This window comes from Sorex fumeus, unplaced genomic scaffold, assembly GCF_029834395.1.
Source record: "Sorex fumeus unplaced genomic scaffold, SorFum_2.1 ptg000054l, whole genome shotgun sequence".
NCBI classification, from domain to species: Eukaryota; Metazoa; Chordata; class Mammalia; order Eulipotyphla; family Soricidae; genus Sorex; species Sorex fumeus.
In genome coordinates this window covers 2,838,910-2,854,066 of record NW_026606111.1, presented here as the reverse complement: position 1 = coordinate 2,854,066, position 15,157 = coordinate 2,838,910, and the positions used below count along the sequence as shown (strand labels likewise).

General features: G+C 70.1%; 2 protein-coding genes across 2 annotated transcripts; one reads left to right on the top strand and one right to left on the bottom strand.

Moving 5' to 3' along the window:
• Window positions 1–12: 12 nt before the first annotated feature.
• On the top strand, window positions 13–9,264 carry SCRIB (scribble planar cell polarity protein). The gene is made up of 36 exons (XM_056125024.1): window positions 13–403; window positions 706–823; window positions 923–1,001; window positions 1,081–1,170; window positions 1,251–1,307; window positions 1,405–1,468; window positions 1,713–1,787; window positions 1,871–2,015; window positions 2,106–2,224; window positions 2,299–2,498; window positions 2,626–2,792; window positions 2,879–3,006; window positions 3,092–3,217; window positions 3,395–3,553; window positions 3,631–3,996; window positions 4,365–4,427; window positions 4,569–4,658; window positions 4,749–4,826; window positions 4,915–5,229; window positions 5,310–5,390; window positions 5,470–5,724; window positions 5,811–5,921; window positions 5,988–6,281; window positions 6,353–6,541; window positions 6,629–6,733; window positions 6,875–6,922; window positions 7,124–7,177; window positions 7,345–7,452; window positions 7,534–7,693; window positions 7,776–7,908; window positions 7,994–8,188; window positions 8,266–8,408; window positions 8,488–8,525; window positions 8,617–8,691; window positions 8,794–8,845; window positions 8,922–9,264. The coding sequence occupies exons 1-36, from the start codon at window positions 245–247 to the stop codon at window positions 9,047–9,049; spliced, it is 4,767 nt and encodes a 1,588-aa protein (XP_055980999.1). The 5' UTR covers window positions 13–244; the 3' UTR covers window positions 9,050–9,264.
• A 51-nt stretch (window positions 9,265–9,315) lies between these two features.
• Window positions 9,316–15,157, bottom strand: IQANK1 (IQ motif and ankyrin repeat containing 1). Its single transcript, XM_056125418.1, has 12 exons — window positions 15,079–15,157; window positions 12,845–12,978; window positions 12,601–12,765; window positions 12,039–12,230; window positions 11,720–11,845; window positions 10,669–10,817; window positions 10,547–10,601; window positions 10,380–10,472; window positions 10,152–10,260; window positions 9,981–10,071; window positions 9,767–9,901; window positions 9,316–9,616 (listed from the first exon to the last, which is right to left on the bottom strand). Exons 1-12 carry the CDS (start codon window positions 15,155–15,157, stop codon window positions 9,316–9,318), a joined length of 1,629 nt encoding a protein of 542 aa, XP_055981393.1.

Here is a 15,157-nt window from a genome sequence, read left to right as displayed (position 1 = left end):
CTTCCCGGCGGGCTGCGCGGCGGCCGGCGGTTGTCGGCGGGGCAGTCCGGCGGGCGGCGGCGGCGGCGGGCAGCGGGCGACCCGCGGGCGGCATGTGGGGCCGCCGGCCCTGAGAGCGTGAGCGCCGCCGGCCGCGCCCCCCGCCCCGCCGCCGCGGCCCGACCGTGCCGAGCGTTCTGGGATCGAGCCGCGCCCCGCCCCTGCCCGGCGCCCATGCGGGCCGAGCCCCGCCGCGCCCCGCACCATGCTCAAGTGCATCCCGCTCTGGCGCTGCAACCGGCACGTGGAGTCCGTGGACCGGCGGCACTGCTCGCTGCAGGCCGTACCCGAGGAGATCTATCGCTACAGCCGCAGCCTGGAGGAGCTGCTGCTCGACGCCAACCAGCTGCGCGAGCTGCCCAAGGTGAGCGGCCCGCACCTGCCGCCCGCGCGGCCCGACCCGGCCCGGCCCGGCGGCCGCGTCCGCCCCGCGCGCGGCTCCTCGCCGCGGCCCCTTCCGGTCAGCGGCTTCGCTGCCCCCGAGGCAGCCGGGGGTGGGGGGTGGCGGTTGTCGAGGAAGCAGGGCACAAAGGGGTTTCCTCCGGGCTCCCCGACCGCGGCGCCCGTGCGGGGCAGCGCGCTCCGCGGCCGCGCGCCTCGAGAGGCCCCGGGAGGGCGGGGCGCGCGCCCGGAGCCGTGCGCCGGACCGGCCCTGCCGCCCCGCAGCCCTTCTTCCGGCTGCTGAACCTGCGCAAGCTGGGCCTGAGCGACAACGAGATCCAGCGGTTGCCCCCCGAGGTGGCCAACTTCATGCAGTTGGTGGAACTGGACGTGTCCCGAAATGGTGCGCGCCGCGGGGCCGGGTGGGCGGGAGGGACGGGCGGGGCGGGGGCACCGGGCGCCGGTTGTGGGGGTGACCCGCCGGCGGCCCTGGTCGTCGCAGACATCCCCGAGATCCCCGAGAGCATCAGGTTCTGCAAGGCCCTGGAGATCGCCGACTTCAGCGGGAACCCCCTGTCCAGGTGCGTTGGGCGCGTTCGCGGGCAGGGAGGCCCCCGCGGCCCTGCGCCCCCAACTGAGGCCCCGCCACCTTCCGCACAGGCTCCCTGAAGGCTTCACCCAGCTCCGCAGCCTGGCCCACCTCGCCCTGAATGACGTGTCCCTGCAGGCACTGCCCGGGGACGTGGGCAAGTGAGTGCCCGCGGGCGCGGGGGGCTCCGCCGGCCCGCAGCGCCCCGCCCCGCCCCCTCACACCCCGTGCTCTCTCGTAGCCTGGCCAACCTGGTGACCCTGGAGCTGCGGGAGAACCTGCTCAAGTCCTTGCCCGCGTGAGTCCGCGCTTCGGCCCGGTGGCTCGCCCCCGCCCCGCCCCGTCCTACCCCACCCGCCTGCCCGCCCCGCCCCCACGACCCTTCTCCCCCGCAGGTCCCTGTCTTTCCTGGTCAAGCTGGAGCAGCTGGATCTGGGCGGCAACGACCTGGAAGTGCTGGTGCTCCGAGGCGGGCCAAAGGGCGGGCGCAGGGGGGCTGACTCGGAGGGGCGGGGTGCAGGGGACCACCCCGAGAGGCGGGATGCAGGAGGAATGGTGTCTGAAGATGGATGGAGTCGGAAGAGAGCTGGGGTGCGGGAGGGGCGGAGCACAGAGTGACGGAGTACCGGAGGCAGGGTGCAGGGGGCGGGGTCCCGCAGGGGCGCGCATGCCTCCTCACTGCCCTCGGCCTGCCCGTTTGCAGCCTGACACTCTGGGGGCTCTGCCCAACCTTCGGGAGCTGTGGCTGGACAGGAACCAGCTGTCCGCGCTGCCCCCGGTGAGTGGGTGTGCCGAGTGGGTGCCCCGTGGCCCACCCCCCCCCCTTCGCGGCGCCGGCTCACCGCCTCCTCCCGCCCCCAGGAGCTGGGGAGCCTGCGGCGCCTGGTGTGCCTGGACGTGTCCGAGAACCGGCTGGAGGAGCTCCCGGCTGAGCTGGGCGGGCTGGCGCTGCTCACGGACCTGCTGCTCTCGCAGAACTCGCTGCAGCGGCTGCCTGATGGCATCGGTCAGCAGGCGGGCTGGCCGCCCGCGGGAGGACGGGATGTGTGAAACCCCCTCCCCTCTGCTGAGCGTGTCGTGATGTGCCCCACCCCAGGCCAGCTGAAGCAGCTGTCCATCCTGAAGGTGGACCAGAACCGCCTCTGTGAGGTGACCGAGGCCATCGGGGGCTGCGAGAATCTGTCGGAGCTGGTCCTCACAGAAAACCTACTGACGGTGCGCCTGGCACTGGGCACCCCTACCTGGGTGGGGTGTGGGCCCGGTTGCTGACCTGCTCCACCCCACCCCAGGCCCTGCCACACTCCCTGGGCAAGCTGACCAAGCTGACCAACCTCAATGTGGACCGGAACCGCCTGGAGGTGCTGCCACCCGAGATTGGAGGCTGCCTGGCCCTCAGCGTGCTCTCCTTGAGGGACAACCGCCTGGTGTCACTGCCACCCGAGCTCGCCCACACTGCCGAGCTGCACGTGCTTGACGTGGCTGGGAACCGGTGCGCCCCTACCGCCCCCTGTCCGTCTGCCCACCTGTCCACCCACCCACCTATCCCACCACCCACCTGCCAGCCTGTTCCCTGCTAACCCCCACACTGACCCCGGCCCCTCCGTTCCCATTCCCAGGCTGCAGAGCCTGCCGTTGGCCCTCACCCACCTCAACCTCAAGGCCCTGTGGCTGGCGGAGAACCAGGCACAGCCTATGCTCCGCTTCCAGACAGAAGATGACGCGCGGACGGGGGAGAAGGTCCTCACTTGCTACCTGCTGCCCCAGCAGCCCCCACCCAGCCTCGGTGGGTGCTGGGCCATGGGGTGAGGCACCAGTGAGGGCAGGCGCTGGCCGGCAGGGCACTGACTGCATCACACTGGTTTCCCACAGAGGACCAGCCGCTGCGGGACAGCCCCCCGGAGAGCTGGAGTGACGCCCCGCTTAGCCGGGTCAGCGTCATCCACTTCCTGGAGACCCCCACGGGCGACGAGGACCCTGAGGAAGCCGCAGAGAAGCGGGTAGGGACGGGCCCGGGCAGCGGGTTTCTGCCTCCCTTGGGGCCTCCGGGCCTGGCCCTGCCCAACCTTTGGCCGTTGTCTGTAGGGCCTGCAGCGTCGGGCCACTCCTCACCCCAGCGAGCTGAAGGTGATGAAGAGAGGCGTGGAAGAGCGCCGGGGAGAAGCTCCTGCCTGCAGGCCAGGCCCCAGCGCCCCCTCACCCCCCGTGGAGGTGCCCGTTCTGGGTGACACTGTCCCGCTGGGGGTGCTGGGGATGGGGCAGGGTCTGGGGAGGCCTGTCCGGCCAGTCGCTGTGTCCACCTCTTGCAGAGCTGGGGGGCAGCAGATGACCCAAGCTGGGCCGCCTGTCCTGTCCCGCAGAGGCTGAGTGCCCCGCCTCTGTCCCCAGGAGAGGAGGCTGAGTGTGGGGTCCGGCCCAAGTGAAGGCTCGGCCGTGTCCACAAGCACGGCTTCCCAGGGGGAGCCCGAGGCCCCTGCGACTGAGGTGGCGGCGCCGGGCCAGCAGGAAGCCGACCCGGAGGACTCCCTGGAGGAGAGCTTTGAGGAGGTGAGACTGTCAGTGCCCCTGCCTGGCCCTGGGAGGGCGTGGGGGGCTCCCTCAACGCTCATGCCTGCCCGCCACAGCCCACAGTGCACTTCGCAGAGGATGTGCCGCTGCCCAGTGCAGGTGAGGAGGGCGAGGGGGGCCCTCTGGAGGCACCGTGGCCCCTGCCCGGCGGGAGGCAGCGGCTCATCCGCAAGGACACGCCGCACTACAAGAAGCACTTCAAGATCTCCAAGCTGCCCCAGCCCGAGGCCGTGGCCGCCCTGCTGCAGGGCGCCGCACCGGAGACCGAGGGCTTGGCCGGGCCCGGGGGCTGGCGCAATGGCCCCCACACGCCCTGGGCGCCTCGAGCTGAGGAGGAGGAGAAGGAGGAAGATAATGCGGAGGAGGAGGAGGAGACAATGACCAAGGAGAAAGAGGCAGTGGCCCCCACGCCATCTGTCAAGGTGGGTTTCCTGTCCACCGCCCCAAGGCGGCGCTGGGCCCAGATTCCGACTCCTGCTGGCGTGGGCCCCCTGAGGGCCGCTGAAGCCGTCCCCAGCACGGCCCTGGGCCCAGGCCTGTGTCCACGCTTGCCCTTGCTCTCTTGCGGGCCTTCTGGACCCTGGTGGCTGCCCCGGGCTCTGACTCTCGTGGCTTGTGCTGCACGGCCACGACCCCAGGACACCGAGGGGCCTGGTGATCAAAGCCACCCCTGCCCCATGTGGGCCCCGCCGGGGCAGCGCAGGCCTGGCTGAGGGACTGGGTGGCGTTCTGCTTGGCGCTCGTGGTGGCGGGCGCAGCTCACGGCATGCCCGCTGCTCCGTCCTGACAGGGCGTGTCGTTTGACCAGGCCAATAACCTGCTGATAGAGCCCGCTCGCATTGAGGAGGAAGAGGTCTGTACTCTCGCTCTGTGCTTGCTTCCCGGGCTCGGGGCCACTGTACGCTCACACACCTGCTGCTTCAGCCCGCAGCCTGTGCGGGCCGGTGCTGCTGGGCCGCCTGGGACCCGGTCCCCATGTCTGTTCTGTTTGCAGCTGACTCTCACCATCGTGCGGCAGACAGGCGGCCTGGGCATCAGCATTGCGGGCGGCAAAGGCTCCACCCCCTACAAGGGTGAGGATGAGGTGAGCCCCCACCCCCGCCCCCCTGTGCTGCCCTGCCCCCCGCCCCCCACCCCACGCAGGGCCCCGGGCTCAGCTCCAGCCCCTGTCCAGGGCATCTTCATCTCCCGCGTGTCCGAGGAGGGGCCTGCTGCCCGCGCTGGTGTCCGAGTCGGGGACAAACTCCTGGAGGTGAGTGGGGGCGGGGCCTGGCAGGGACAAGGCCTGGCGGGGGTGGGGCGGGGCCAGCTGGCCTGAGCCCGCTCTCGGCCGGCCACAGGTGAACGGCGTGGATCTGCATGATGCGGAGCACCACCAGGCCGTGGACGCGCTGCGGGGGGCCGGCACCACGGTGCAGATGCGGTTGTGGAGGGAGCGCATGGTGGAGCCTGAGAACGCCGTCACCGTCACGCCCCTGCGGCCTGAGGACGACTCCAGCCCACGGGAGCGGCGGCCGGCCGGCCTGCGCCTGCCCCTGCTGCCAGCCGAGCCCCCCCGGCACCGCCACGTGGCCTGCCTGGCACGCAGCGAGCGGGGCCTGGGCTTCAGCATCGCGGGCGGGAAGGGTTCCACGCCATACCGGGCAGGAGATGGGGTAAGGCCAGGGCGGGGGGTGGCAGGCAGGGGGGCAGCGGGGCCGGGTGTCTGGACGCCACCCACGACCCTCCCCCGCAGGGCATCTTCATCTCGCGCATCGCGGAGGGCGGCGCCGCCCACCGGGCGGGCACCCTGCAGGTTGGAGACCGAGTCCTCTCGGTGAGTGCCACGCACACACTCGCTGCCTGCCAGCCCCGCCCCCCTCGCACCCCCGCCCCTGACCCTGGCGCTCCTGCAGATCAACGGCGTGGACATGACGGAGGCCAGGCACGAGCACGCCGTGTCCCTGCTGACCGCTGCCACCCCCACCATTGCGCTGCTGCTGGAGCGGGAGGCGGGGGGCTCCCCGCCCCCCAGCCCCCCTCCACAGCCCCCCTCCCCCCACACCGCTGCTGCCACGCCCGCGCTCACTGCCAGCCCTGCTGAGTGCGGGCCCCTGCGCCTCACCCCCAGCCTGCTGGCTGTGGCCCTGGAGGGCCCGTACCCGGTGGAGGTGAGTGCCCTGGGCTCCCGCGGTCCCCGGGCGGGGAGGGCACCTGTCCCTCGGAAACCATTCTCAAGCCGGGCCCCTGTCCCCAGGAGATCTGCCTGCCGAGAGCCGGGGGCCCGCTGGGGCTCAGCATCGTGGGGGGCTCCGACCACTCGAGCCACCCCTTTGGGGTGCAGGAGCCAGGAGTGTTCATCTCCAAGGTAGGCCAGGGCCAGCCCCGGGCCCAGGGTCCTGCCCGGAGCCACGCTGACCTCTGGCCTCCGCAGGTGCTGCCGCGGGGCCTGGCGGCGCGCAGCGGCCTGCGAGTGGGGGACCGCATCCTGGCGGTGAACGGGCAGGATGTGCGTGGGGCCACGCACCAGGAGGCGGTGGGCGCGCTGCTGCGGCCGTGCCTGGAGCTGGTGCTGCTGGTGCGCAGGGACCCGCCGCCGCCCGGCATGCGCGAGCTCCGCATCCACAAGGCGCCCGGGGAGAAGCTGGGCATCAGCATCCGCGGGGGGGCCAAGGGCCACGCAGGCAACCCCTGGGACCCCACCGACGAGGGCATCTTCATCTCCAAGGTGGGCTGCCGGGCACAGGCCGGGCCCAGGGCGCCGTGGGGCCGGGTCTGAGCCCGCCTCACCCTCCCTAGGTCAGCCCCACGGGAGCGGCTGGCCGCGATGGACGCCTGCGCGTGGGGCAGCGGCTGCTGGAGGTGAACCAGCAGAGCCTGCTGGGCCTGACGCATGCGGAGGCTGTGCAGCTGCTACGCAGCGTGGCTGACAGCCTCACGGTGCTGGTCTGCGACGGCTTCGACGCCAGCACCCCCGGCCCTCCCGAGGTACGTGGGCTGGCTCTGCCCCGGACTCCCGCAAGTTCCCGAAGTTCTCCTCTGCTCCGTCCTGAGCGCGGCCCTTTCCCTCCCCAGGTGTCCCCGGGCACCATCGCCAACCCCTTGGTGGCCAGCCTGAGCCGCCGGCACAGCTTGGAGAGCCTGTCTTCTGTGGACCGCGAGACGAGCCCAGAGGGCAAGGTGGGGCCAGGGCAGCAGGGAGGGAACTGTCCTGAGACTTGGGGGGGGCAGTGGGGAGCAGCGGGGCGGGGACTGTTCTCCTGAGGCTTAGGGGGCAGCGGGACAGGGACCGCCCTCCTGAGGCCTGTGTTTCCCCCACAGGACGATCTGCCATTGCAGACGCCCCCGCCGTGGGGGCTGGACACTGTGGTGAGTGGGGCACTCAGAAGCACAGCCTGAGGGAGCAGCCAGTCCCCCGGCTGCCCCCCCTCTCAAGTGCCCTGTGCACTGTGACCTGTCCCTGCTCGGTCCCAGACTGGGGGGCACCCGGAGGGGTGCCAGCAGAGACGTGGGCTGGGGCAGGCTTCACGTGGCCCGCCTGCCCCTCACCCTGCCGCCCCCCTCCCCCAGCTCGCTCCATCTGGGAAGACTGCCGAAGCCCCCTGCCTGCCTGGCCAGCCTCCGGTGAGCACCCCGTCAGCCCCTCCCTCGCGGTCCCCCACCTCTGAGCCCCTGGCCTCAGCCCTTTGCAGACAGGAGGGTGGGGTATTCCCCTCTGGCTTTTAGCCGGAGCTGAAGGCACTGGGTGCCACCTCTGGGGGTGCATCCCAGCCTGGATCACCCGCCCGCAGCTCCCCTCCCCACCCTCCCCGGATGAGCTGCCTGCCAGCGTCAAGCAAGCGTACAGGACGTTTGCTGCCGTGCCCGGCCCAGCCCTGCCCCAGGATGACCTTGTCCAGGTACTGGCGGGTGGACTTGCCCTCTCCCGGGCTGCTAAACCCCGACTGAGCCCCTGCTCAGTCTGTGGACTCCCCTCTCAGCCCCTCACGCCAGGGCCTGCAGCCCCCCCAGAGCAGCTGTCCTTCCGCGAGCGGCAGAAGTACTTTGAGCTGGAGGTCCGGGCACCTCCGGCGGAGGGGCCCCCCAAGCGTGTGTCCCTGGTGGGCGCCGATGACCTGCGGAAGATGCAGGAGGAGGAAGGTGAGCAGGGGGCAGGCATGCGGGCCGGCAGCCGGTGGCTGGGAGGGAGGAGGGACTCAGAGCTGTCTGCTGCCTCTGCCAGCCCGCAAGCTGCAGCAGAAGAGGGCGCAGATGCTGCGGGATGCAGCCCAGGTGGGGCGCACGCCGGACCCCGATGACAACGGAGAGCTCGAACCCGAGGAGCCCCCCTGGGCCGGCCCAGGCCTCCCTGCAGGGTGAGACCCGCCCCGTCGTCCCCCTCAAGCCCCCCCGCGCCTGCGGCCTAGGCCAGCCCTCTCAGCCTCTTTCTCCCTCACGCAGGCCTGGCCCCGGGTCCCCTCCCCTGCCCGGAGGCAGCGCTCCTGTCAGGACCGCCAAAGCCGAGCGCCGCCACCAGGAACGGCTGCGCGTGCAGAGCCCAGAACCTCCAGCACCCCCGGAGCCTGAGCGGGCTCTGTCCCCGGCGGAGCGCCGTGCCCTGGAGGCCGAGAAGCGGGCCCTGTGGAGGGCGGCCAGGTGAGGGCCGGCTCGGGTGGGGCAGGGTCGCCCCACACTCAGAACTGCGCCTCCAGCTGCCCACTCCCCTCCCGAAGGATGAAGTCCCTGGAGCAGGACGCGCTCCGCGCCCAGATGGTCCTCAGCAAGTCCCAGGACGGCAGGGGCAAGCGTGGGCCCCTGGAGCGTCTGGCGGAGTCCCCCTCCCCTGCGCCCACCCCGTCACCCACTCCCTTGGAAGGTGCGTTTGTCTAGGGGGAGGCGGGGCTCAGCCCGCAGCAGGGACCCCTCCCCACAGCCACGCCCTGTTTGTCCCCCAGATCTCAGCTCTCAGACCAGCAGCTCCCCAGGCCGACTGGTAAGGGCCTTGGGGGGGCTGGCTGTCGGGGGGCTGCTCTGCTCTGCTCGTTCGCTCACTCTGCCTCTCTCCTCCATGCCGTCCTGCCCAGGCCTTGTCTGGGAGGAGGTTTGACTACAGGGTCTTTGCCGCCCTCCCTTCCTCCAGGCCTCTCTGTGGCATCCAGGTACCTGCCTGCAGTGCCCGGCCTGTCTCCTCCAGCTCCCTCTGGCTTGGGGTGGGCAGGGCTGGGGCGGGGCAGATCCTGATGGAACATCCCTGTCCTCAGTCCCCAGGTCTGACAGAGGACATGAGGTCCTTGGAACCATCTCCCAGTCCCGGTGAGTGGGCAGCCCGGCCCCAGGGAGTTCCCGTGCCCAGGCCCGCTGCTCACTGTGACCCACCCCCCGCCCACAGGCCTGCAGCCGGAGGATGGAGAAGTGGCCATGGTGCTTCTGGGCAGGCCCTCTGAGGAGGTGGCCCTGTGCAGCAGCCGCCGGCCCGTGCGGCCAGGGCGCCGCGGCCTGGGCCCAGTGCCCTCCTAGAGCCTCCCTGGCCTGGGGCAGAGCAGCCGGCGGCGGCAGTGCCTCCCCCAGAGTCCTCTAACATGGGTGTTAGCGTTTGGAATAAAGACCCCTCAGGAGCCACTAACTGCCCCTCCCCTCCAGGACCTCTCGGCAAGACTGTAACTAGTGATGTTTGTACAACCAAAGACTCTATTTTGTGGTTTAAGGAGAATAAAATTGACTACGTTTTACTCGGGCCTTGGGTTGCGCTGCCCCCTCCCCGCACACCGTCACGGGGTTGGGGCCTAGGGGCCCCGCGGCGGCTCCACGCGTACCGGGAGCAGGACCTGCAGCTGCTCGGCCGGAGGCCACCGCAGCCTAGTGACGAAGAAGAGCCGGAAGTGGCCCAGCCGTGCCTCCTGGAACTGGCTGGCGCTGTACTCGGGCCCGTCGCCTGCTCGCAGCAGTGACAGGTACCGGTCCTGCTCCAGCAGGGCGCGGTCCAGCAGCTCCTGCGCCAGGCCCGGCTGCACCGCGTCCAGCTGCCGCTGCACCACGGGGAACAGGTCCACCTCGCGCAGGTCGAACACCAGCGGTTTCCCGAACCTGGGCGGGGTGGGGTGGGGTGGGCCCATGGGGCTGGACCAGGCAGTGAGGAGGGGGCGGGGCTGATGGGACTTGACCAGGCAGTGGGGCTGGGGCTGGGGCTGGGGCCGGGCGTTGGGTGTCTGACCTGGGGCTGCGTGGCCTGCGTACCTGAGCGCCCCCAGCAAAGCCAGGCGAATGGTCTCTGGCCTCATGTGGTCTGGGTTCACTGTGTCCACGTAGTTGGTGTCCTGGTAGCGCAGGAAGGTGGCCGCCTGCCCCGAAGGGTCGATTACGAGGGGCCACCTGTGGCAGCACAAGTCAAAAGGGTGGGCCAGAAGCCTCGGATGTCCCTCTTCCATTGTCCCCAGCCCTGGCCACTGACCGGCCATCCATATAGATGCGGTCGCCCACGTCCTTCATTAGGACGTCATGCAGCTCGGTGACTTGGCACTTCAGCCCGGGGAACTCCTCCTCTGCAGGGACGGGAGGTTGGTGTCAGCCAGGGTCCCCCACTGGCACACTCCTACCCTGCCGCCCTGGCGAGCCCACCCACCCTCCGGGGTCTGCTCCCGCAGTTCCAGCCTCGCCAGGGCCAGCGTCTCCTCAGCCTTCTGGGCCTCCTGCCGGAGCCTGTCCACTCGGTCCTCGGCGTCCTTGATGGCCTGGAGGAGGCACCACATCCCCCTTAGCACCTGACAGCCTCCCTGCGGGGGGGGGGGGGGAAGCAGGGGTGAGGGGGGGAAGAGCACCTGCCCCCGGGGCCCGACGGGGTGGGGCCCACCTGCAGTGTGATCTGGGACAAGCCCTGGTGCCGCTGCTCACATTTGTCGTGCTCTGTGACCCTCCGGTACAGTTCGCAGTAGGCCTGCTGCAGCTGGGGACACTCACTAGCCTCCAGACCAGGTCCCCTCACTATCCTCCTCCCAGGTACCCCACGGCAGGGCTCACCTCCTTGTGGCACTGCTGCTGCCCCTTGGCCAGCTGCTGCACCTTGTTGGTCAGGCTGGGTGCGAGGAAACACGGGTCAGGGAGCCTCCTTGCCACGGCCCGCCCGCCCACCTGCTTCCCGCTGGCCACACCGCTGGGTCTCGGCCTCCTTGTGCTGCTGGGCCTCCTGGGCGCGGCGCTGCCTCTCCGCCTCCATGTTCTCAAGCATGGCATCCGTGAGGCTCAGGTCCCACGACTGCAGCACGTGGACCACGGCATCCAGAGAGGCCACCTGAGGGGACAGAACTCTAGCCAGGGGCGGTGTGGTGTGTGCGGCCCCTCCCGAGAGGCACTCTGCCACCTGTAGCACTTGCATCCCCGGGCCCACCCACGGAGCCTTCCTGATCCTCCTGGACCCACAGGGACTCGGGCAGGCTTGACCTCAGGCCTGGGGGAGCCTGTCCCCTCTCTCTCCCCGGTGGGAACTCCAGTTGTCTGGCTGCTGGGCTCCTGCAAACCCCTAAGCCTTCCACACTCTGCTTCTCTTCTGTTGGCTGTTCACCCAACCCAGTTTCCAGACTCAGTCTCAGGCTGGCTATTTCAGTCTGTTTCACTCGGAGGGTCTCACCAGATTGTCTCGTTCATTCTCCCCCACCCCGGGGTGCTTGGAGACTTGTCACCCATTTCAGACAGCCTGAAGGGTGAGACTCAGCCCCAGGACCACCAGATCAACGCCCCTAAAGAGCCACCTGCACCCCACCCCCTCCCTGGCACCCACAGCCTGGGAGAGCAGGTGGGAGCAGGGGGCTGTCTTCCTAACTGAAGGAGGAAGAGCCCAGAATCACCAGGGGGTGTGGAAGCGGGACTCGAGCACCCACTTTACCGCAGGGGATGCTCTGGGTGCCTGTGAGGGTTCGCAGGTGTCCTAGCTATGTCCCCGGCGCCCGCGTCTCCCTCCGCCCACCACAGGGAGTTCGTCTAGCAGGACAGGGAGGGCCCTGCGGCTGGAACTGAGGGAGCTGTGCGGGGAGGGGGTCCGATACCCTGCAGAGCTCCTTATCTGAGGCCCAGGAAGCACCTGCTGCCTCCTCAGTTACCCCACTCACGGGGTGGAGGAGGGTGGGAGAAGGACTTGCGACCCGGGAAGGGAGACTAGCGGGAAGGCCCCGGGCTCGGCCCCTCGCGACCCCACACCTGGGCCGGCGTGTTCCCGTCCTCGGCGTACACGCGGGGGTCAGCGCCCAGCTGCAGCAGCACCTCCACGGCCTCCAGGTGTCCGCCAAAGGCAGCGCGGTACAGCGGGGTGCGCCCGAACGCGCCCTGCGGAGGCCGGACTCTCGCAGCCGCCGCCCCTGCCGCGTCCCGACACGCCCCTGCACCCCGCCCCCGCGCCACGACCCTGCCCCACCCTCCCCCACGCCGCGCCCCTGACACGCCCCTGGCCCCCGCGTTTCGCGCCCCTCCTCCCCACGCCGCGCCCCGCCGCGCCCCCACGGGCCTGTCCCCGGCCCACCTTGCTGTTGGGGTTCGCGCCCAGCTCGGCCAGCAGCCGGATGGCCTGTGGCTGCCCGCCCGCGGCCGCCTCGGACAGCGGCGTGTTCCCGTAGCCGTCCTCGCTCTCCACCGTGGCCACGCGCCGCTGCCGTCGCCGCTCCGCGCCCGCCTCGTCGCGGCCCACGCCTTCGCGGCTCATCTCCACCTCCACCTGCGGACGCCGTGTCACCCGCGCCGCGCCCCACCTCCCGCGACCCCGCGCCACCCGCACCCCGCGTCACCCGTGCCCCGCGCGACCTCCGAGCCCGCGCCCGCTTCAACCGCGCCCCGCGTCACCCCTGCCCCTCGTGACCCCCGCGACCCCCGAGCCCCGCGCCCGCGTCACCTGCGCCCCTCGTCACCCACGCACCGCGCGACCCCGCGAACCCCGCGCCCCCAGTCACCCGCGCCCGGCGCGACCTCCGAGCCCCGCGCCCGCGTCACCCAAGCCCCGCGTCACCCAAGCCCCGCCCCGCGCGACCCCCCCGAGCCCCGCGTCACCCGCGCCCCGTGCGACCCCGCGCCCCTCACCCCGCCCGCACCTCCTGCAGCACGGCGTCGATCTCAGCCAGGTTCCCGTCGAAGGCCGCCTCGCGCAGACGCACGCGCCGCCGCTGCTCCTCCCGCCGCCGCCGCTCGGCCTCCTCCTCCTCCTCGCGCCGCCGCCGCGCCGCCGCCTGCTCGCGCCGCACCATCTCCAGGTAAGCCTGGGGCCGGGGTCGGGGGGCTAGAGCCGTCACTGTCCGCCGCGGCCTCTCCCCTGCTTCGCATCCGTGCCGCGCCCACCTCCCGCTGCAGCCTCTCCATCTGCTCCAGGTAGGCCTCGCGCTCCAGCCGCCGCCGTGCCGCCTCCTTCCGTGCCAGGTGTCGGCGGACCGCGCACTGCAGCACCGTGGCCGCCTGGTCCTCCCGGGTGGGTCCTGCGGAGAAGCGAGGCGGCTCCTGCACCCGGCCATGCGGTGGCAGGGCCGCTTGATCCCAGCCTTACAGGTTGCACCGCTCCTCTCCTGGCACCCCGCAAACTGGCAGAGACCCGGCAGGTAGAGGGGGGCCCCTCCCGGGAGCCCAGGGACTGCTCAGGCCGAGGGAGCACCTGTAGGAGCGCCTGGCCCTGAGCCTCTGGCCTCACTGGCCCTTTCTCTAATCCGGGCTGATGGTGGTGACTGGAGACCACCCCCAAGGTTGTCCAGGCTGACTGGCGCACACCCCCGATAGTCACATACACACAGAGCGGTCCCTGGCACCACATACGGCCCCCAAGTCCGGCCAGGAGCAGCGGTCCCTGATGACAGCCAGGTGTGCTGGCAAACCAAAGCATCAGCGCCAGGCCTGCAGGAGTCCCACCCATGTGCCCCCAAATCCAGGAGAACAGGACAGCAGCCTGGGGGTGGCCGGAGAGGGCATGTTCTTGGCCGGCAGAGAAGGTCAGCAAAGGTGAAGCTGAGCGGGGTGGCAGGGAAGCAATACCAGGACAATGTCACAAGAATGCGCGTCAGACGCAGACTGAGGGGTTACGGAGGACAGTGCAGGGGCAGGATGTGGCACGCTGATGAGGCTCCGGGTGCACCGAAAAGAGAAGAAAACTCCCCGGAATGAATGAAGGACCTGACCCATCCCCGGGAAGCACCATCAGGGACTCCTGGCCAGTGTCACATGCCGGAGAGGGAGCAGGCCTGCCTGCCCTGGACACCTCCAGCAGGAATCCCGCCTCAGTCTGGTGCCAGCCTGCTGGGGCACATTCTGGACACTTCGCTCTGGGTACTGCTGGGTCACTGCCCTGGTGGGAGGCCTCTGCTGCTGTCCCCAGAGATTCCTGCTGCAGTGGAGCTGCCAGCCAGTATCTGGTCTGCATCCGGCCAAGGGCTCGGAGCAGTCACCGCTGAGGGCGGCCAGCGGTCCAAGTGATCATGTTTAGGAGCTGCAAAGCCTCCAGGCCCAGCAACCCACTGTGTGAGAAGCCAGTGCTGTAAACTGAGGGACTGAGGGGTCTGTGGCAGGCCCCCCCCCCCCCCCGCCCGTGCCTCCAGGCACCACCGGTTCCAGGGATGTCAGCCCAAAGATGGAAAGCCCAGAGGGGCTTTGTCAGTGGGGGGCTGGAGAGTGGGAGTGGCCTCCCTGCCCCCTCCCTTGGGCAGAGGTCCCGAGACACCCTCATCCCTGCCTCCTCTCTGCCCCTGCCCTGCCCTGTTTGGGGTGTGGCCTGGTACACAGCTTGCCTTCAGGGGTCCCGGTGGCAGCCAGCCCAGCACTCCTGGACTCGGAAATGTGGCAGAGGAGCTGACGAGAGCCCAGCGGTATCTGACAACCACCGTGTGCAGTGAAGCCACAATCTCTGATCACCGATGGAGCTGAGCTTTCTACTGCCCGCGGCCAGAAGCTCGAAGCACCCCCTTGCCCACAGGGCAGATGGAAGCAGGTATGGAAAGGGAACTCTGACCCTCAGAGGGGCTGAGTGGGCATCTGGGCCTTTCTCTGCTGGGCCCCTTTGCTTTTTTTGTTTTTTTGTTTTGGGGCCATGCCCAGGAGTGCCCCTGGATTTGGAGTGGGGACCCTGTGGATTCAACTCTTTTAGCCTCTTTCCTGCCCATCTCTGGCCATTGCGCCTCCACTGCCCATTTTCAGATCCAGCTGTGGAAGTGGCGACCTGAATGCGGGGTCCCTCCGTGGGGTGGGCTGCGGTTCAGCTGCTTTATTCCAGACGAGGCACCTGATGTGGATGGCCTTCCCTGGGGGGGGCAGTCATGTCCCCCCGCTTCTCTGAGCTTGTGCAAGTCATCCTTTGCCAACCTCTCCTCTCTGTGTCACTTTGCCGCCGGGGCCTGACCAGGCAACAGCTGAAGAAGGAACTTGTCCTTGAGGGCAGCGATAGCTCAACACATGCAGAACTCACTGCAGAGGTCGCTGCGCCACACTCAGGGACTCAGGCCTGCGTGCACAGTTCCGGACTCTCAAGGGCAGAGGTACAATAGCACCCCACCCTAGGGTGTGGAGAACAGACTCCCCAGGGCCATGCTGGGCACCTGCGGGACATGTGGCTGAGGTGGGATAGGGGGAGGGCTGGCAACAGGCCACCTTGAAGCTGCCACATCTGCTCCACAT

Excerpts from the sequence above, each read along its gene's own strand:
- SCRIB (XM_056125024.1), top strand. The coding sequence starts at position 245 with ATGCTCAAGTGCATCCCGCTCTGGCGCTGCAACCGGCACGTGGAGTCC. Across the intron at positions 2,793-2,878 it reads GCAGCCCCCACCCAGCCTCG|AGGACCAGCCGCTGCGGGAC; the intron begins GTGGGTGCTGGG and ends GGTTTCCCACAG. Across the intron at positions 7,453-7,533 it reads CCCAGGATGACCTTGTCCAG|CCCCTCACGCCAGGGCCTGC; the intron begins GTACTGGCGGGT and ends CTCCCCTCTCAG.
- IQANK1 (XM_056125418.1), bottom strand. The coding sequence starts at position 15,157 with ATGTGGAGCAGATGTGGCAGCTTCAAGGTGGCCTGTTGCCAGCCCTCC. Across the intron at positions 12,231-12,600 it reads TCGACGCCGTGCTGCAGGAG|GTGGAGGTGGAGATGAGCCG; the intron begins GTGCGGGCGGGG and ends CGGCGTCCGCAG. Across the intron at positions 9,617-9,766 it reads GCTTTGCTGGGGGCGCTCAG|GTTCGGGAAACCGCTGGTGT; the intron begins GTACGCAGGCCA and ends CACCCCGCCCAG.